The sequence below is a fragment of the Mytilus edulis genome, chromosome 8, assembly GCF_963676685.1.
Source record: "Mytilus edulis chromosome 8, xbMytEdul2.2, whole genome shotgun sequence".
Lineage (NCBI taxonomy): Eukaryota > Metazoa > Mollusca > Bivalvia > Mytilida > Mytilidae > Mytilus > Mytilus edulis.
This window is the reverse complement of record NC_092351.1, coordinates 40,987,230-41,008,807: the sequence shown is the minus strand read 5'-3', so window position 1 is coordinate 41,008,807 and position 21,578 is coordinate 40,987,230. Positions and strand designations below refer to the sequence as shown.

At 31.0% G+C, this 21,578-nt stretch overlaps 1 protein-coding gene across 1 annotated transcript in view; it reads left to right on the top strand.

Annotated features, from left to right (window-relative positions):
- Nucleotides 1–21,578, top strand: part of LOC139485581 (von Willebrand factor D and EGF domain-containing protein-like) — a 51,583-nt gene that overhangs the window by 27,835 nt on the left and 2,170 nt on the right. Inside the window, exons 5-14 of the mRNA XM_071270173.1 lie at nt 2,586–2,954; nt 7,208–7,314; nt 11,525–11,825; nt 12,783–12,868; nt 13,448–13,526; nt 14,927–15,130; nt 16,304–16,515; nt 17,469–17,808; nt 19,126–19,284; nt 21,012–21,207. Coding sequence (XP_071126274.1) covers nt 2,616–2,954; nt 7,208–7,314; nt 11,525–11,825; nt 12,783–12,868; nt 13,448–13,526; nt 14,927–15,130; nt 16,304–16,515; nt 17,469–17,808; nt 19,126–19,284; nt 21,012–21,207 — 2,023 coding nt within the window. The 5' untranslated portion in view covers nt 2,586–2,615. The remainder of the gene's footprint in view (nt 1–2,585; nt 2,955–7,207; nt 7,315–11,524; nt 11,826–12,782; nt 12,869–13,447; nt 13,527–14,926; nt 15,131–16,303; nt 16,516–17,468; nt 17,809–19,125; nt 19,285–21,011; nt 21,208–21,578) is intronic.

The window sequence follows — 21,578 nt, the reverse complement described above, 5'->3', positions numbered from 1 at the left end:
TTTGCTATCGGAATTCGGATTGATGTTGGAATACGTGGATGTTAGGTGTCTCTTTTATACAAAACAATAGGAGCCGTGATAGGAGCAGTGCCAAGCCCGGAAATCTGTGATATACTTATGTATAAAATTATGAAAGAAATTCTTTCTAAGTTTGAAAATAGAAAAAATATATTTTTCTATGGAAGGTATCGTGATGATATTATATTAATATATCACGGCGATTCGAAGGAAATAAAGGATTTGCTAGAGTTAGCAAATAATCATCATCCGTTCCTGAAATTCACACAAGAATTCTCATCTAAAGAAATAATATTTCTTGATGTTAATATTTTCAAAGGAACTAGATTTTCTAATGAAAATATTTTGGATGTGAAAACACACTTTAAACCGACAAATGGCTTCCTTTATCTAGATCGTAAAAGCTGTCACAGTAGACATGCGTTTGCAGGGTTTATCAAGGGCGAAGTAATCAGATACATTAGAACAACAAATAATGATGTTGATTTACAATATATTTTGTTACAGTTCAGATTGAAGTTATTAAAGAGAGGATACAAGGAGATTGAAATCGAAAAGTACATAACTGAGGCATTATCATGTAATAGATCTGATTTAATAAGAAAAAAGGCCAAACAAAACACAAAGGAAATTCCTTTAATATTGGCAACGAAATTTAATCCATGCATTCATAAATTAAAACCATGCATGAGTAAACATTGGGACCTACTAAAACAGGATGCAGTTTGCAACGAAATATTTTCAAGCAAACCAATAATAGCTTTTATCAACCAACTAAGTACACTATTGCCAAAAATGACTATTTATTAAAAATTACATATTTTCTGTAATGGTCCTGTTTTTTTTCTGTAATGGCCCTGTTTTTCTGTAATGGCCCTGTTTTTTCTGTAATGGCCCTGTTTTTTTTCTGTAATGGCCCTGTATTAATGCCTAGTTTGTCTGTATTAAGCCCAGTTAGGGTTTTTAATAAAGTTAATAAGATAAGTTGTAAAGAGTATAATACCTTTTTGTATTTTGTTTTATTTAGTAACCAACAACAAACATTAAAGAGGATCACTGTTCATCCTGTTTTTCAACACATAACTTCTTTCAACTTTATTTGGATATTTGGTATATTTAAAGCTTTATCATGGTGAAGTACAAATTATTTTTTTCAAACTAAACTGTCATTAAAAGAGTAAGACAGTACATCAAGTTGGTAGCAACACATTTACTTTTGTTCAGTTGGTTAATAAATGTATTAAGAAATGGGTGTTTTTATAATGGCCCTGTTACAAATGTATATGTCCTCGGTCAGTAATAATGGCCTCGGCGTTGCCTCGGGCCATTACAGACTTCCTCGACCATTATTACAGACCTTGGAAATATAACAGGGCCATTATAAAAACACCCATTCATTAATACTATAATAAAAAGCATAAAAATATTGCAGATCTATTGACAACGACAAAATTAAAATAAATTGATATAGGTAAATCCCTGATGATGGCGGGCCTACAATGCTTAAACCCTTTCATAAATGTTATACATTTATCATTAGCATATAATACAAAAACCGCCGAAACATTAAATTAATGTCGGATTGATGTAAAGCAATTGCAAGTCTAGAAATACTAGCATCAGGTGATCAATATTTTGTAATATAATTACAATAAAGTACTTATAGTATGTATACGGAGTCTTCCGAATAAGATTGTTTGCTATCGGGATTCGGATTGATGTTGGAATACGTGGATGTTAGGTGTCACTTTTATACAATGTTTATTTGTATACTTACCTGTGCGATCATATATTTGCGTGGGGCAGTAATTCTATTTGACTCAAACTTTCTTATAAAAATTACACAAAAAAGGCGAAAAAAGGACATTCAAACATATAAGTCGGAAATAAACTTACAACGTCATTAATAAAAATGGAAATTTCAGCAGACAACAACACAAAACACAAAACACAAATTAGAAACCCCATCAAAAACTGATACACCTTTGAAATATTAAAAAAAAATAATAGTGTATTTTATTTATCAATACATTACCAATTAATTTGACGACACCTTTGCTATATCAGCTGTTAATGGTTGAAGCCGGTCCTCTATTTTCAATAAGCAAAAATGTTCTAAAAGTATTTTACAAATCTGAAAAAATCTGTCTTATCATATCCCTTTTATGAAATCACAGACAAATTGTGTGATGAGTAAGCACTATTTTGTTCAGGTGTATAGAAGTGTATTAGTAGTGGAATGCAATATTTTATTCTTTCGTGAAAAAGCAATTTCGAACTTAATTTTAAATATTAAACAAAACTTTATATATTTCCGAAATATAAAATTTTAATTTCTCAAAAAGGGGTTTTGTTCTGCTCTAATTATGTTTAAAATTCCAAACTTAATCAAATAAATATAGAATTATGAAAATAATACTTTCTCCATACTTTATATCCGCATTTGATATAGTTTGTATTCTTCATTCACAGGTTTGTTTATTTCACATAACATTTTTAAGTACTATAAAAAGTTTTAGAATCTACAAATGAAGGTTAAATTGTGAAAGGTTTCGTTTTTTTTCCAGAATACCCAGATATAAAGCTTCGAAAGCCATATGTTGTTTCAGTTCTTCATGAAACAGAAGGAATTAACAGATTTAAAAAAACATATGGTTTATAGCAGAGCAGTTTTCGATTGTAAATGCGACGGTTTGGATGCTAAATATACCTATGACATTACATGGTATATAAATGATGACAAAATTGAAGATGTAAAGGCAAAATCACTAACCATGGATGATTTACTTCATGGAAAAGGTTTTCTACAAGAAAAACACTGGACAAATAAATATCGTCCCAATATGTTAGTTAAGTGTGGAATACAGGCATGGGAAAATGGTTTGAAAGCTCCCACTCCAATACAAATGTCAGATAATTTCATGGCGGGTATAAAAGTAAGTTTAAGAATACATTGCTTGGAATATCAAATAGATAATTATGTTTTATATATTTGATAGATTTTCGAATTGAAAGACAAGCAAAATAATTGTACCGTCAAGTATTTATGTAATCACTTTGGTTAGGCCGTTTCTGAAATTACTGGTAGTTCCATCTCTGGTTATACGTAAACAATCACCATAACGATTGTTTGACGACAATTGTCTTACTTCACTCTAACGAACCGGCTTTGGAACAGACACAATTATAAATTCAAAGCTTTGGTCTAAAGAAGTTATCGATCAAAGTAAGCCTGTCGCTTTGAAAAACAAAAGCTTTATAGCATTTTTAATAGAGTCAGGTAAAGGATAAAATCAGCTAGCTTTATACCTCCAAATGTGTTGAATATCTTTCATATAGTTAAAATGTCTGTTTAAGTTTTACTTTTAGCAGAGATCATGAATGTATCAGTAGTATGCCAAATTTCGGATCTTTCTATTTAAAATCTTTGACCTGCATTAAAAAGTGCCATATTGTTAGGAAACTTTAGAAATAAGAGTATGAAGACTTTTAATAGTTTAGTCTGTTGTTTACCATACTACAATGGTATGAAGACGCAAGAAGTCTGATGCTTATTGGGAATAATGTACGGTCATGGAGATAATTGTAAAGTGTATAAATTAAGTTGGTTTCGTAAGAGAAGTATCAAAACTTGCAAGTCCTTCAAACATGTGACCTTTTGGATTTTATGATTTCTCGCTGCTTTGAAGACCAATTGGTGTCCTTTTGCTGTTTGTGTTCTATGGTCGGGCTTTTATCTCTTTGGAATATTTCCCGTTTTGATTCTCTAACCTGTTAAGCATGCTTTTGATTCATCTTAAACTTTGTTTCATTAATTGATACTAATAGATTAGTATCAGATTGATGTTTTACTTTTTTCTTTTTTATGTGCAAGATTTGTTTCATTTACCGACATATTATTCTGTTTGCCATCGTAATAAATATTATTTTACCGAAACAAATGAAACTGGTATTAAAACAATTGAGGAGGATATTTGTTTTTAAGTGGTAATATTGGTTGGTTTTTTTAGCTTCTCATTTGACAGGTTAATGAATCGTTAAGTATTTATACAATCTTAATATCGATATGCCCTAGGTATTTTTGTTTGATGCTGTAAAACAATTTGCAATAATTTAAATCACGATGACCGTCCATAACATCATCTTTTGTATAACCCGAGATGTATAACTGCGCTTCTAATCACCAGACCATGATAGATAGTATAACATTTCCTCTATCATTTGGAACTGAAATTTATAGTTTGCTTTGATATTTCAGATGTTAGTTCTTAAACAATGTGTAAAAGTTCAGGGTCTTTTTGCTACTCCTGTAACATGAGAGACTTTTTATTAATTCTAGTTTATAAATGTTAGGTTCCATAAGTTTGTTTTATAATTGATTATAATGAAATACGTCAACTGCAATATTGTTGTTGCTTATTTCTGTATCAATTTTACCTGTTTCACTATAATTGCCATACTAAGAGGGGGCACTAATCTTGGTTAGAAATCGACACACGTATTTTCTGTTTGTGAAATAAATAAATTTTGCAATTATAAGTCGAAATTCCTGATGCCAACATGAACATTCTGTTATTATAAACTTGTCTTTTTGACAACTTTTTAAAAGCTTTAGGTGAATTTTAGTAAAAACTTTTCAGTATTTTTCATTTTTTACATCGCTGCGTTTTACATTTTCTATACAGTTGTCACTGGTAAAATAATATTAATTTTATGTTTTATTTATATCTGAATATGTTTGAGGTGTTTAACTAATTTTTATGACGCAAAAGCTTCCTGACAAATTATACTTTGCTAATTCGTTGTTAGCTCAGCGATTGGTTCAGCTGTTGTTGTTTTTTTTTTTTATCAATTTGAAGGAAATATTCCATAAAAACGGTCACTCCCATAAAACGCCTAATTACTTTAACAGTTGAAAGTGACCTTGAAGATTTAATTGCATTCCGTTGGCCTAATCTGTTCTTTTTACGTTTTCATAAATAACATAACCTATGTAATTTGTTTTCTTTTTGAAGAAAGACCTATTTCTTTAATTTTCCTTTTAAATTATACTGTCTTATCAAATCCAATTTGAGCATGTTCCGAATGTTGGTTGTTTAGTATAACAGAAAATACCAAAATCTTTTAAATACTGACTTTTGGAAAATTCTTCAAGCCTTTTGATACTCTAACTAGTAAAAACCTCTGGCGCATTATTAAACAAATAGGCATTTTTATTATATCCCTTAAGTCTTTTATGACTCGTAAATGCAGTGTCTCCCGTCTTTTGAATTCATGGATTCATCAACCTGGTAATCAGCCATATTTCGAGTAAGAGATCCCCATGCCTATTGGCTATATGGCAAGTATGTCTTGCTTAGTCCATTAAATGCATTTATTTATTTTCCAAAACAGCTGCTTTGGCGGCAGTTTGCAAATGACGGAATTCACTTCCATTTTAAGTAAGTCATGAGATGACCAATCAATGAAAACCCTCATAAGTTGAGCTAGAACCACCGGATTGATAAATTTCTGCCTTTTTTTTTCTAACGCACGCGTTTGGCAAATGCTTGCACGTTTTCTTCACGTTTTCCTCTTTCTGGGCAACTTGAAAGCATGTTGACTAAATGATTTCTGCAAATTGTGAAGACGATTCTACTTTTATTTCCGGCCGCGTATTTTTATGATCATTCAAAAACTATTGAAAAAAAAAGCTTACGCAACCATCTATAGTTTTGTTTGCACTTGTTTTACTGTGTCTTGCAAAATATGAGTCCCAATCGCTTTAGAAAACCTATCATATGGGTATCAAAATTATAAAAAGAACCTTTATATCTGAGTGTTCAGTTTTAAATAATAAAAATGAAATAACAATATAAAAAAGAAGATGTGGTATGGTTGCAAATAAGCCTCCATTCCACGATCGCAAGGGACCAAATGACACAGAAATTAACAATTAAAGTGGGTTCAGATGAATATTTAAGATTGTTTTTTAAATGTTCTATGGGCAAATTTTCATTTCACAGTCCAATTTTATTATTCAGGCTGGACAAAGATTCAAATAAGTGAACATGTACCATAACAAACACTTTTTTCACACATGAACTTTTTAAAGTAATTTTAACAAAACAATTAGACGAAAAATATATAATGATTATTTGATCTCTTGTTTCATGTACATAATTTTAGAAGTATCAGTCAGGTGGATTGAAATTTAGGAAACTATGTAAAATGTTCACATTCTTTTTTGAAATTTCTATAGGAAATAAATTGTTGCGGTACATATTTTTATAAGACATTTTATTAAGATATTTTTTTACTAGTATACTTTAAATCAAATCAATGAAAGATACTAATTGCATACGTATGCACATAATGATACAAACGATTAAATTTAAAGGAAAGCAAGGCAATGGGGATGGTTAAATTTCTGAGAAAGTAAAATGAATAAAAAAAAACGAGGAAATTCATAACGTAAAGTCCCTACACAAATGGCAAAATCAAAAGCTCAAACATATCAAACGAATGGATAACAACTGTCATTTCCTGACTTGGTAAATGCATTTTTTTTTTATGTAGATGGAGTAAAATTGTATTTATAGGTAGCTATACCTCTCACCCTATGACAGTCACATAAAATTCAATCATATTGACAACGACAAAACAAACAGACATAAAAGGTAAAAATGTCAAAAAAGGGATCAGAGTCAATACTGTTTTATAATCGTAATCACTATAAAAACATAAAATAATAATTAAGCCTTTTCAAGTTTGTCCAGTTTTTAATCTATATTTCGTATAAGCATAACAATTTCATAGACACAATATTCTAATGGAAGTATATATAAAGCCATTCTCATAAATGCAATTTTACGTATGGGAATAATATTTGTTTTAAATTTGAAGCCTTGTTCCAGGAATAGATTACCTTAGCCATATTTGGTACAACTTTTTGGAATATTTGGGTCCTCAATGCTCTTCAACTTTGTACTTGTTTGGCTTTATAACTATTTTGATCTGAGCGTCACTGATGAGTCGTATGTAGACGAAACGCGCGTCTGGCGTATTAAATTATAATCCTGGTACCTTATAACAATTATCATTGCAAAACGATCCAATATAACAGCTATATCGCTTTCTATTATTTTATAGTCAGGGAAGATGCATGTCATTGCCTTCAAACATAATGCTTAACATTTTTCTCTTTAAGATTGAGCAAAAAGATGACAAGGACTTTGTAGTCAAAGAAAAAGAAAACCTGAAAATTCCAGTTATAATGACGATGCCTATTTCATGCAATTGGCCAAAAGACGACCCGTATGTAACACTTTTTTTGTAGCAAAATAATCATTCAATGATTTGTTACTTGACAAGAGCAAAAACAAAGGGTGTCACTAAGGAAAAGAAACTACTTTATTGTCAGAACATTAGGGGCTGGCTCCGTTTTTTGTGGGGAAAATTGGAACCGCGGTTATAGAATGTTTTGAGACAGTAAGTACACAGTAGGCAATTGAAAATTAAAGGAAATTTGTTTAAGGACGTAAATACAACACACACATTTAGAACATATTGAATGAAGGAAAGGAAAGTTAGAATTATTATTAAAATAGTGACTTTAAAGAGCATGTGTCGAAAATGTCTATGTGCATCTTCAACAATGGATATTCTACAACATTGTACAATTCGATATAATTCATGACAAAAACAGTTTATCTCTATCATCCTTACTGTTTTTTCCAAAACACTTAAGAGTAAACAATTGTTAGTAAACACACCTAAAAGGTCTAATATTTTGGCCAAATAAAACTTGTTTGTATTTCTTTGTCTTGCACATGAATTTTTTTTATTAAAATTTCTATCTGTATTTCATGAGTTTCAACCAAATTGGCAACCACGCCAAATTGGTACAAAATCGTCAGCACATCTCATTCGAGTTTTTTTTAAGTCCCTGCGATTGTCAATAGTTGCTTTCATTCAGGTCGTATGAACTCTCATAAAATGTTAAACTATAAAATTATACATATATATACTTTTTCACTTTTTTGGTCTTTTGGAAAATGTTGTTTGTGCTGTATTTAGACCCTTCTACAACGAAATTTGTTTTACATGCACACGTATAAAACTTGCGGTTTTTATCCAACGCAATTATAGGTTTGAACGTAGTTTTCAATCTAGACGGGTATATATTTTTTCGGTTGGGCTTGTATCATATTTTCCTTCCGGTTTATATGATCCGTTCATCCTATATTGACTCTTAAAATTCATGAGTCTATCTTAAAATGAGGGTTCTTTTTCTAAAAGTGAGGGTACTTTTTATATGGCCTTCCAAATACCGTTTCGATCCCTAACATTACTGAAGAGACATTTATTGTCGAAATCCGGATCTGGTGTACAAAAACAAATATTGACACCTTATGTTTGTGGCATAACATCGTGGCCACAAGTTAATTGTTTTCTATTTAGTAATAAATTTATATTAAGATCCATTTTGTTACATCTTGTGATCAATTTTATTTGTTAATCGCCAATGGCAGTCAGCAGGGTTAAAGAACATCAGTTGTTCGACCTGTTAGTCAAATGCGTTTTGTTTAAATATACCTTTTCACTTTTTTTGTCTTTTGGAAAATGTTGTTTGTGCTGTATTTAGACCCTTCTACAACGAAATTTGCTTTAAATGCACACGTATAAAAATTGTGGTTTTTATCCAACGCAATCATAGGTTTGAACGTAGTTTTCAATTTAGACGCGTATATATTTTTTTGTTTGGGCTTGTATCATATTTTCCCTCCGTTTAATATGATCCGTTCATCCTATATTGACTCTTAAATTCAAGAGTCTATCTAAAAATGAGAGTACTTTTTTCTAAAAATGAGGGTACTTTTTATATGGCCTTCCAAATACCGTTTCGATCCCTAACATCACTGAAGAGACATTAATTGTCGAAATCCGGATCTGGTGTACAAAAAATATATTGACACCTTATGTTTGTGGCATAACATCGTGGCCACAAGTTAATTGTTTTCTATTTAGTAATAAATTTATATTAAGATCCATTTTGTTACATCTTGTGATCAATTTTATTTGTTAATCGCCAATGGCAGTCAGCAGGGTTAAAGAACATCAGTTGTTCGACCTGTTAGTCAAATGCGTTTTGTTTAAATATACCTTTTCACTTTTTTTGTCTTTTGGAAAATGTTGTTTGTGCTGTATTTAGACCCTTCTTCAACGAAATTTGCTTTAAATGCACACGTATAAAAATTGTGGTTTTTATCCAACGCAATCATAGGTTTGAACGTAGTTTTCAATTTAGACGCGTATATATTTTTTTGTTTGGGCTTGTATCATATTTTCCCTCCGTTTAATATGATCCGTTCATCCTATATTGACTCTTAAATTCAAGAGTCTATCTAAAAATGAGAGTACTTTTTTCTAAAAATGAGGGTACTTTTTATATGGCCTTCCAAATACCGTTTCGATCCCTAACATCACTGAAGAGACATTAATTGTCGAAATCCGGATCTGGTGTACAAAAAATATATTGACACCTTATGTTTGTGGCATAACATCGTGGCCACAAGTTAATTGTTTTCTGTTTAGTAATAAATTTATATTAAGATCCATTTTGTTACATCTTGTGATCAATTTTATTTGTCAATCGCCAATGGCAGTCAGCAGGGTTTAAGAACATCAGTTGTTCGACCTGTTAGTCAAATGAAATGCGTTTTGTTTAAATATACCTTTTCACTTTTTTGGTCTTTTGGAAAATGTTGTTTGTGCTGTATTTAGACCCTTCTACAACGAAATTTGTTTTACATGCACACGTATAAAAATTGCGGTTTTTATCCAACGCAATTATAGGTTTGAACGTAGTTTTCAATTTAGACGCGTATATATTTTTTCGTTTGGGCTTGTATCATATTTTCCCTCCGGTTTATATGATCCGTTTATTCTATATTGACTCTTAAAATTCAAGAGTCTATCTAAAAATGAGGGTTCTTTTTCGAGTTGTATATATATATATACAACTCGTCTAAACATCAACCCATCAATGTTAGATCTGTAAATATATATATATAAGTACGTCTGAGTCAGTGACAACTCTACAACAGATTTATCCGTCGGATCACCAGCAATGATGATGATACATGGCTGTGTACATTATGTATATACAACTCGTCTAAACATCAACCCAGCAATGTCAGATCTGTAACAATAACATATCCATGCCTTATATATCATGTACTGTAGTACGACGCTAGATTAAAACTGACGAGGAAAGGTAACACGCGGCCACCTAAAGCTTTATTATTGTGAAGCCCAGGTGGTAGTGTGGTCTAGCGGGACGGCTACAGTGCAGGCGATTTGGTGTCACGATATCTCAGTAGCATGGGTTCGAATCCCGGTGAGGGAAGAACAAAAAAATTACGAAAGCAAATTTACAGATCTAACATTGTTGGGTTGATGTTTAGACGAGTGGTATATATATATATATATATATAACTCGTCTAAACATCAACCTTATATATCATGTACTGTAGTACGCCGCTAGATTAAAACTGACGTGGAAAGGTAACACATGCCCACCGAAAGCTCTTTTTTTGAGAGCCCAGGTGGTCGTGTGGTCTAGCGGGACGGCTGCAGTGCAGGCGATTTGGTGTCACGATATCACAGTAGCATGGGTTCGAATCCCGGCGAGGGAAGAACCAAAAATTTGCGAAAGCAAATTTACAGATCTAACATTGTTGGGTTGATGTTTAGACGAGTTGTATATACATTATGTACACAGCCATGTATCACCATCATTGATGGCGATCCGATGGATACATCTGTTGTAGGGTTGTCACTGACTCAGACGTACTTATGAATATAATTATTTTCTGTGACTGTATCTTACATTAATTTGTAGGATCCTTTACTATAGATAATTTAGCTGATCTGTAACAATAACATCTTCATGCCTTATATATCATGTACTGTAGTACGCCGCTAGATTAAAACTGACGTGGAAAGGTAACACATGCCCACCGAAAGCTCTTTTTTTGAGAGCCCAGGTGGTCGTGTGGTCTAGCGGGACGGCTGCAGTGCAGGCGATTTGGTGTCACGATATCACAGTAGCATGGGTTCGAATCCCGGCGAGGGAAGAACCAAAAATTTGCGAAAGCAAATTTACAGATCTAACATTGTTGGGTTGATGTTTAGACGAGTTGTATATACATTATGTACACAGCCATGTATCACCATCATTGATGGCGATCCGATGGATACATCTGTTGTAGGGTTGTCACTGACTCAGACGTACTTATATATATATATATATATATATACAACTCGTCTAAACATCAACCCAACAATGTTAGATCTGTAAATTTGCTTTCGCAAATTTTTGGTTCTTCCCTCGCCGGGATTCGAACCCATGCTACTGTGATATCGTGACACCAAATCGCCTGCACTGCAGCCGTCCCGCTAGACCACACGACCACCTGGGCTTTATATATATATATAAACAAATTTTGTTATTTATGTTTAGTTCAAACGCAATAAAGAGTGGTTGTATCATCAATCTTTTAAATGGTGTCCCACAATATCAGACAGATAAATGTACAAAGGACATAAAAGACGACGGCGTAAAGTTTACAAAAGATTACTGTGGTATTCACTTCAACCATTTAGATTGGAAAACAAAGAAATATATCGAAGTATGGGGAGAATCTGACGGTATAATAAATGATGGATTTCGTTTATCCTTTATCCGACTGTACAATCCTGACAATTTAAAGCCGGCAGAAGATATAGCATATTGGGAAAATATACATCTTCCTGATGTTAAGGTAATTGTAAGATATATATATTACAGAAAGTTTTTATAATCAGGAATTGTGTAAAATCTCTATTTTTTTTTCGGAATAATGATAAATCACCTAAATCACTAATGATTATATAGAAGTCCTAAAAATTACTATTGATTTTATAGTATCAATGAACATGGTACTAATTAATTTACAAATTCCCGAATATGATTTCTGGGAATTTCCATATTATAAAAGTATCAAATATAGACAAATTATTATTCGTTTTCTTTCATTCATTGAAATTTTAAGTGAACAGTGTTAAACCACATTATTTCACAAATAAATAAGTATGATATGACAATGGCACTTATGTGACTTGTTTTGCAGCAAACGTATGCTCAATAGTTACTGAAAATTTCTAAGAAAAAAAGGAAAAGAACAAATACAATAACATCTTTTTTTATGACAAAAAAATCAGTTATTAAGAAGACAAAACTCCTGCTTATTACTTCTCAAGGCAAATCATAAATGATTATTTTTAACATTGTACATAACATTTTATAATATTGTTTGTCATTTGAATACCTTTTTACTAGTATTGAAATATAATGTGTTTATCATTTTAATATATTGTGCTTATCATTTTAACATTTTTGTAAACACATATATTGTGCTTTTTGCAATTTATGTTTATAATGATGTTTTAATATGATTTTATGGAATAACATAATAAATTTAATTCCTTTCCTTCATAAACAAAACGGTTTCTTCGTTTCAGTTACTATGTGATATCACCCTGACGTTTTTTCTAGCAATTATACATAATCTCTGAAAAGTGCTTATATATAATCGCTTATTATATAAATTCACAGTACATATAACATCTTCTTATATATACTAAGTATAGTATCATGCTTATAATTTGAATATGTTCTGTAAATTACCCTTTATCAAGATGTTTGTTTAATAACCATTACATAAAAATTTGTTTAAAAGGTATTAGTAACAGATGGTGATGTTGCAACTAGAGGAGCTGCTTGCTACTCGTACAATGATCCTCATATGAGAACATTTGATTCAAAGTATGTTGTACACGTACGTTAATGAATTAGTTTGAATTTAACTATTGTAAGGTGGTGGTTTTAAAGCGTTAAATTGTATATGCTGTAAACACCATATTATTGTTAATCTTTACAAAAAAAAACTTGGTTTGAAGTTACAGCTATTATAATGTACATGCAATACAGATAATTTGTTTACATGTTAACTTGTTCACATCAACTAATCAAATCAGACTGATAATAAAATAACTACCTTTTTCATTTATTGATAACAGCAATCATGATGCAGTAAAAGGCTTAAAGAAGTTTTTAGTATGCAATTCTTTTAAAAAATAGCACTTTTTGTGTGTGTTATTTTGACAACTGAGTAACGTCTTCGCGCAAATGAAGGTTTAAAATTGAAGTAACAAATAATTAACGACTGCAAGACATCACTCAAGTCACACAAACTAGAAAATACCACAAGGTGCCACCAATAGGTTTATTTTATCAGCTTGCCAACCTTCATATAAACATAAAACACAGAATACACTGTTTGTCGTTATTTATAATATCAATGTGTTCTGTTGTTATTTGATATCATATATATGTTTATTTTAGATCTTATGAGTTACAGATTCGTAATGGACTTACGGAAGGAGAATACATTTTATATATGCACGATAGACTACCCTTACAGGTATAATCAATATTTTGTTTCCATGTTCATTACCGATTTATGGTGCGTCAAAATCATTACTAGTTGTTTTGTGTTAAATCTTTTAACATTGTCCTTGCAATATAATATGAACAATAAATGAAAATAAAGCATTGTAATAATGCTGGCTCTGGTGTTTATGGAAATCCTATAAATTATCAGTGTTTTTATATACCTAATAACAGGATATTTATAAACGTAAAACAGGCAACAGTAGTACTGCTGTTCGAAAGTCATTAATCGATTGAGAGAAAACAAACCCGGGTTACAAACTAAAACTGAGAAAAACACATCAAATATAAGAGGAAAAAACGAAACAACAGATACTCTAAAGTGCAACGAAACCAAAAGGCAATGCAACACACACAGACACAAACTATAAGATAAACTATTGTGGCGAAATCGTAATTTATTTTCTGTCAAAGTGCATCTCTACAATTAGTTCTACACGACATATACTTGCCAAGTTTCATAACCGTCTACAATTTACTTGTTGTATGCTGAAAATTAGGTTGAAAAATACATGTATATTAACAATTTAACTGAACTGTATGCAGATAACAAACCTGAACTGATTAAAAAAAGACAGCATTCCAACTTTGGAATACAGACACATAAACATACTATGTAATGGAATTAAATACACATCATTAATTTGAGTACGTATACATATATGCACAGCTGTGAAATGAAGCAATCGTTTTATTATCATTCTAAGTGAAACATCATACCAAAACCAGCACTGAAAATGATCTAACGTAATTGGACCTATAATGGTTTACTTTTACAAATTGTGACCTGGATGGAGATTTGTCTCATTGGCACTCATACCAAATCTTCTTAAATCTTCAAACATTAAACTTTCTAATCTTGTTTATATAAGAATGTAACTATTTTGTATGGTATATGTCGGTGAAACGAAAGACAAACTCCATTAACAAACTTTTTAAGTTCAATGTGGATAGATACTAGACATAATGCAGATAAAAATTTGTGAACATTTCAATATTCATGAGTATGTAATCTTTTCAAAGCAAGTTTGAATGATGAAACACAACAATATAACAGAACTAACAAGTTTGACATCCACAGACAAAATAATGACCTCGTGAATGGTATTGACTCGCGAAATAAGAAACGCAATACCTTATTGTTTAAATTGCAAATTTTATAGAAAAAGTATTCTTGTTAAGTTCCTTGTAGGGATTAAAAACCTATTTTGCAGTAATCATGCATTAAATATATTTGTCAAAAAAGTCAAAAAGAGCTATGTGTTATTTCCAAAAATATAACATTGATACAACAAATCAGCTTACTTAATGTCCTGCTTTAAATGTCTAGATACCTTCCATTCACTTAAAGTCTGCAATAATAAATTTCAGATAAATGCATATTACAAAAAATGTTCCAGTACCGTACTTTGCAATTGTGGAGTCGCTGCAAGAAGTGGAAACAGTTTATTTGTGGCAAATTTTTGTTCCACTAAAGCACCCTCTGACAGTCGACGAAGAGTAAACCGTTATGTAATAAATAGATTGTGTGATGACCAAAATTTAATAGTTACAGATATTGGTAATACGTACAAGGTAATATAAATGAATATTTACAGGTAATGTAAAATATCAAGACTGATGAAATTCATTCAGTAGAAGGATTTGAACGAAAGGTTTTTTAACAGCCAAAAATGAAGATAGAAATTTGTAATTCGGGATTGTATTTTTTATTTGCAGTAAAGGCATTTTCTTTTTTTGGGATAACTTTTTAATTTTTTCTGATTATTATTTTGTTTGTTTCTTGTTTTGCCACATATAGAACAGTTGCTTTGCAAATGATCGTACAGTGATGTTGTATATTCAATATTTTCATAGGCCATCTCTTTAGCTTACGATAGACAAATATTGGTATTTATTTAATTTATGTACCTTACATTTGAGGGAATTATTTTCTTTTTCTTTCAAAACAACACAATGCCAGACCGTTGATATATAAAGCAAAGGATTGTTTTCGGAGAAACACAATACATTTAAATTTATCAATAAAAAGTAAGCATTTAATGTTGAATGGTCTGAATTCAAATATTCATACAGAGAGTTTCATATTTATAAAAAAAAAATTAAACAAATTTTCATTGTGTTGCTTTTTAAGATAAAAAAAAATCTAAAGATTTATAAGTATTAAATTTTACCTGAAGCAGAAGAAAAACAATTTATCCTTCACAAACTATGTCAGTGCTTTTTCATTTCATCCATTGAAACTATCTTTACCTATGTTTTATATTTAGTTCAGTATAAAATGTGAACTCTTATTTAGGTTTGAATATTACAATGGGAATGGATAGTTTTGTAAGGTCACACGAAAGTGTGAATATGTTCTAAATTGGTCAGACAATACTTGGTCATGTTTTATGAAATTTTAAGCCCTCGGCTTTGCCTTGGGCTTAAATCTTCTAAAACATGACCAAGTATTGTCTAACCTATAAATAATATCTAGTAAAGCCTTTTTCCAAATGGTAACAATGAATATTGTTTTTAACATTTTTTCTTCTATAATTCCATCATAATCTATGGTGATTATTGTGTTAAATTTCGCAATAGATTTATAAAAGAAGACTGTAAATAGATTGATAAAATTTTAAGGAAAGGTTTGTTTGGATAAACACATTATTTTTTGCAAAATTACGATTCCTTTCTTTTAATTTTTTTTAAGAATACTGTACTATTTAATGTCGTTAAAAAAGATAAGCAGTATTTTTTTGGCAGATAATTCTCCCGACAGGAACAACGATAACCTTTACACATGGAAAAATTTCTAACAGCTACTGGATTCAGGGAATAAACATTATTCCATCAGTCCTAGACAAAGGGTTTACTTCTGGACTTTGTGGAAAATATAATGGAGATGTTAAAGATGATTTGACGCCACGCAATACAGCATTTCCAGCCGATGTGAAGACATTTGCAGAATCATGGAAGTGTGTATTAAACTGATTTATAATGACATAATTTTGCATAAGATTAAAATGCAAAGTATATAACGAGCGACATTACTAGCAGATTCGATGGTGTATAATTGGCATATTTTAGCACCAATGATTTACAAAATAACTAACTATTTTTAATTACATGGAAGTTTGAAAGTGTGAACAGACTATTAGTGTTAAAACGAACAATATACGATATAGTTTAGAGATTTTGCATTAAATATTTGCTCTGCTTTCATATTATATACATTGCAACATATACGTAACAATCATCAGACACTCTTGTCATAAAAAGCTGAAATATATATAAAAAGAAGAGCACTTTATGCACCTATGTATCAAACGACTATGTATCAACTCTAAATCCCGTTCTAGATCTTTGATATTTGAAATATAAATTACTGTAAATTCATATATTAAGAAACCATTGTAATTTTTGTTGTTGCGCATAATTCTGCTTGGTGAGTATCACAATAATAAGAACTTGCATGCGGATATCTTATGCATATATCTGTGTGCAGTTATTCCTGAATTCTCAATAATTAATATCGGATTTTTGTTGGTCGTGTCAATATCGCAAAAAATAAATTTTCTGTACACTGTATACATGTATATGTATAAAAAAATGAACAATATAATAACAGGTTTTATTGTTTCAAGTTGACCTTTAAAATCAATTCAAAATCAACCGAACACATTTATGAATGTTTGTCAATAAAAACTCTCATAATTAGAAGATAACTTTAATTATAGGTATTTTCACAATATGAGGCAAAGTTGAAAATGTTCCAGATTTAACAAATATTCGAAATATTGCACTCCTATTTTTTTTTTTTTTAATCAAAATGTCAAAATTATAAAACCATGTTTTTGAAATGTTTAACTCTTCATCACTAACCAGTTGAGAATTGGCTTTAGCAATATAGTTATTATAAATATTTTAGAGCATCACAGGAGGAAACCCTTTTCAATCCAGACGGAAAATTGAAAGATCCTGTATATCACGGACAACAGTACTGTACCTGTAAGGTTCCAACTAAAACTTTTCCCCATGGTGAAGCTATTTTTAAATGTGACTGGACTAAGGCAACGGAAAAATGTAGACAGTCAACCACAACATCTAGTGTGTATACTGCGTCATGCACAAATAAAATCTTACGAAATAAGAGAGGAGCATTTTTAAACGACCAACTGAAAAGGGAAGAAAGAGAAATAGAAATGGAAGATGATGATGAAAAACCTCCAATTTATATTATGACTGAAGAACAAGAAAACCCCAAAATAGTAAGGCAAATTACAGCATGACTTATTTTGAACACTATTGTGTACGACAATTATATTTTTCCATGTACATGTAATAATTCCCGATGTTTTTAATATGAATTTGTTAAAATCAGTTTCTTGAAATGTATCCAAATCTGTTGAAAATGCACTCTATTTCCATTACGAAAAACTGACCGTTAAGATATGATTTAAAATTGTTATACAGCAAAAAATGTTTATTATTCTGATTCTCTAATATTTTTACCTCGATTCAATAGTTTATATTCCTATTTATCTATTACATACATATATATAGTATTTAATGTATACTTTATATTTATATTGGTGTAAAAAAACAATGAACAACCACAAAAAAAGATAACTATCAAAACGGCAATAAACACCCAAACAAAAGCACATTTCTTCAATTACATAAAAGAAAAAAACAATAACAAAACAAATTATAAACAAACAAACAGAGAGACAAAAAGCCTAAGACAAGTACTGAACCAACTAAAACTCCACTGCAGATGTCAACAAATAGCACAACGCAGATGTCAAACTAATTACACAATCCCGAAATGAGGATACAACCCTTTTCTAGTTAATCAACATTTATAAAACAACATTCAAGTCCTTTCAATATTAAAATTAAAAATAGTGAAATCTTATCTACCAACAATAAATTTTCATTTAAAAGCTCAAATTACATATATATGTCATATTGATTCACAAACGATACCGTTGGTGGATTGACAAATGTATGATACAGATGAAAAAAAACAAATGTTAAGACTCAATCTGTGTGTGAAATTGAATGGCATGCCCGAACTCAAAGACTAATTTTAACTTTCAATCTAAGATCAGATTGATATAAAAAGCAATTGACAAAATTTGCCTTGTAATATTGATCTTTATGATAGAATAATAGGATTTTAAGAATGTGTCCTTTTTCATGTTCTTTAAAAAAAGTTATAGAGGAAATAAAGAACAGTTAAATTATTACTGGATACAGCCCAGGAGTTCCTGTCATGAAACTTTTTCAATGAGAGGAAAGCTATGTTAACTTTTGCAGATGGTCATTTATAGCTATATACATAACGACTGCTTTTTTTTAAATTGAGGGGGAGGGAATTGGATTTGGTACCTTCTGATAAATTTTACCTCTCTTCAAGTTAAAGCAGTTAGGTATAGCAATTATCCTGCAATTATTATGTAAATAACGATTTAGCATTAATCAAGCATTTTGAAAGTGGTAATAAAGACTGTATGGGTTTTATGAATATTTGTATAAGTTTCAGCTTCAGCTTCAGATATAAAACTGTTTATAAATTTTAGTTACCGATAGAAGAATGGCAGAATGGATGGACTGAGAATACTGCCAGGAATCATTGCACTGACAAATTTCGAAGTGCACCAGCCTTTGGACCTTGTTCAGAGCATGTTCCATCAGTAGAAAGCAGCTCCTATATTGAGTCATGTATTCTGGATATAAAAGTAAGCATTCTTTTATTTAGAAACAAGTACAAAGTTAGCAATATTTAGTATTTTAAAGATATAAATAGGTAAAACTTAATCTAAACTTTGTTAGACCAAACATTAGAATGATTTTTTGTAATAGATTTGAAGGGAAAAAAAAGGATATCCATCCATGACACAACTTCAGTACATTCACAGCAAAACCACACATAAAACAAAGGAACAGCAATTTTATTGCTGTTTTTCATCTCAAAATAACGGTGATGGTATACAAGTATTGATCCTCAAAAGACTATTTAAAAGTGATAATTCAAAATTAAATGTGATATGGAATTAGGACCAATAATAGGTGACGTGAGAACGCGTTTTATTTTATTTCATAAACTGGAAAAATATTGAAAAAATGATGTGACAAACATAGAAATAAATCCATCACAACTTTAAAATACAGAAGTTCCCTTTTCATTGATTGTGGCATCGTCGAATTTGTACTTACCAGCCCAGTAGTCAGAACTTCGGTGTTTTCTGTACCTTATTGACTTCCCATTGTCGGTCGTTTTTTTTGCCGAGGCGTTGACATTTCCTTTTTCTATTGATACGTTTCGAACATTATTTTGTTTACTAGTATATATTTTAACTAATTTTGGTGTATTTACATGTTTCGGAGTTTAGCGTGACGTCAATTTTTGCTGAACTAGTACTCATTTTTGTTTATGGTCCAGCTGATTACCGCCTCCAGTTGCGAGATTGTCTCACTGTATTGAAATCCCTTTGATGTCCTTGGGCTATTTCTGCTTTTTGGACTAATATAAAATTATCATAGATTACAGAAACAATGTATATTTACTCTAGACGAGCGTTTCGTCTACAAAAGACTCAGCAGTGACGCTCGAATTAATTATTTTAAAAGCCCAAATAACGTACGGAGGTAAATAGCATTGAGGACCAAAGTTCCTAAATTTTTTGCCAAATACAGCTAAGGTGATCTCTTCCAGAGGCAGAAAAGCCTTAGTATTACACAAATTCAAAGTTTTGTTAACAGTTAATTTATAATTATGCACATAATCAATGATAACTCATGTTAACACAGAAGAGCTGAATGTTATCTCTATGACACATTATCCGTCTCCAGTCGCAAATTAATGTACACTCTATATAAAAATTGGTACAAGTAATGAATGAACTAATTTGTGAAAAGGTATGTATGTTCACCTTCGATTTGCTCATCCGAAACATAAAACTTTTCTGATTACTTAACAAAAACCTGAAGACAAGTATGAATCAAGAGACGTTTTTAGGCAGGTTTGATTAATATATATGGGTTGGCGTGTAATGTACTACACCATAAAGTCTATAAAAAATTATTTATAAGTCTAAAACATCAGCGCAATCCTTGAATCACAATCTACATCGAAAATAACAAGAAGTAAGACAACAACAACTTGAGTACGAAGGCATCAGAAACTTGGACAAATGTATTACTGAACAACTCATCAATTTAAGAGACGAAACAACCAAGCAGTTATGCAAAGCACAGGGTTGTGCTTAGAGTCTACATCTCCCAATCCAGGACATCATTGGGGTAAACAATCCATTAACAATGTATTGCTGTTTGAATCGGTGGTAACATTACATCCATACTTGTCAGCGATCCTTATGACCTTGTTGAGCTTTTTCAGCATTTTTTAGCAGCTTTTAAGAAATCAGTAATATTGAATAGGAATAAAAATGTAATTACATTTTAGGCTTCAGGAAGTGCCATCTGGCTAAGGGCAACTATTGATAACTTTGCAAATGCATGTAAACAAGAAGCAGTAAGGACTGAAATTTTTAGTAAAACAAACAGTACAAACTCGACTGGTAGTGAAAAATCGATCTTATCGATCATTGAAGAGGCAACTTGTCCCGGTAACTGTTCTGGTCACGGAATATGTTCAGAAGGTAAAACAGTTTAATTCGACGACTAAGAAACATTTTGTATTTTCATTTTCATAAATGTATTTGTATTTGGTCTGGTTTAATATTTCTTAACAAATTTAACATATGCGTAAATTGTAAATATTGTTTATCGATTCACTTGTGAAGATGTTGTATTGATATCCATTGATATATCCATATGGAATCTTCCGCCTCTCTTTAAACTACAACCTACAAAAAGCTTTATACTAATTATAAACATTGTTGTAACATTCCGTCTATCAATGTGACTTTTTACGAAAACATCACAATGCAAAGGAATATGACCAAAACAATAGAAAAAACATGTACTGTAGCCAGTGAAGGGTGAAATATTTAGTGTAATAATCAGAACA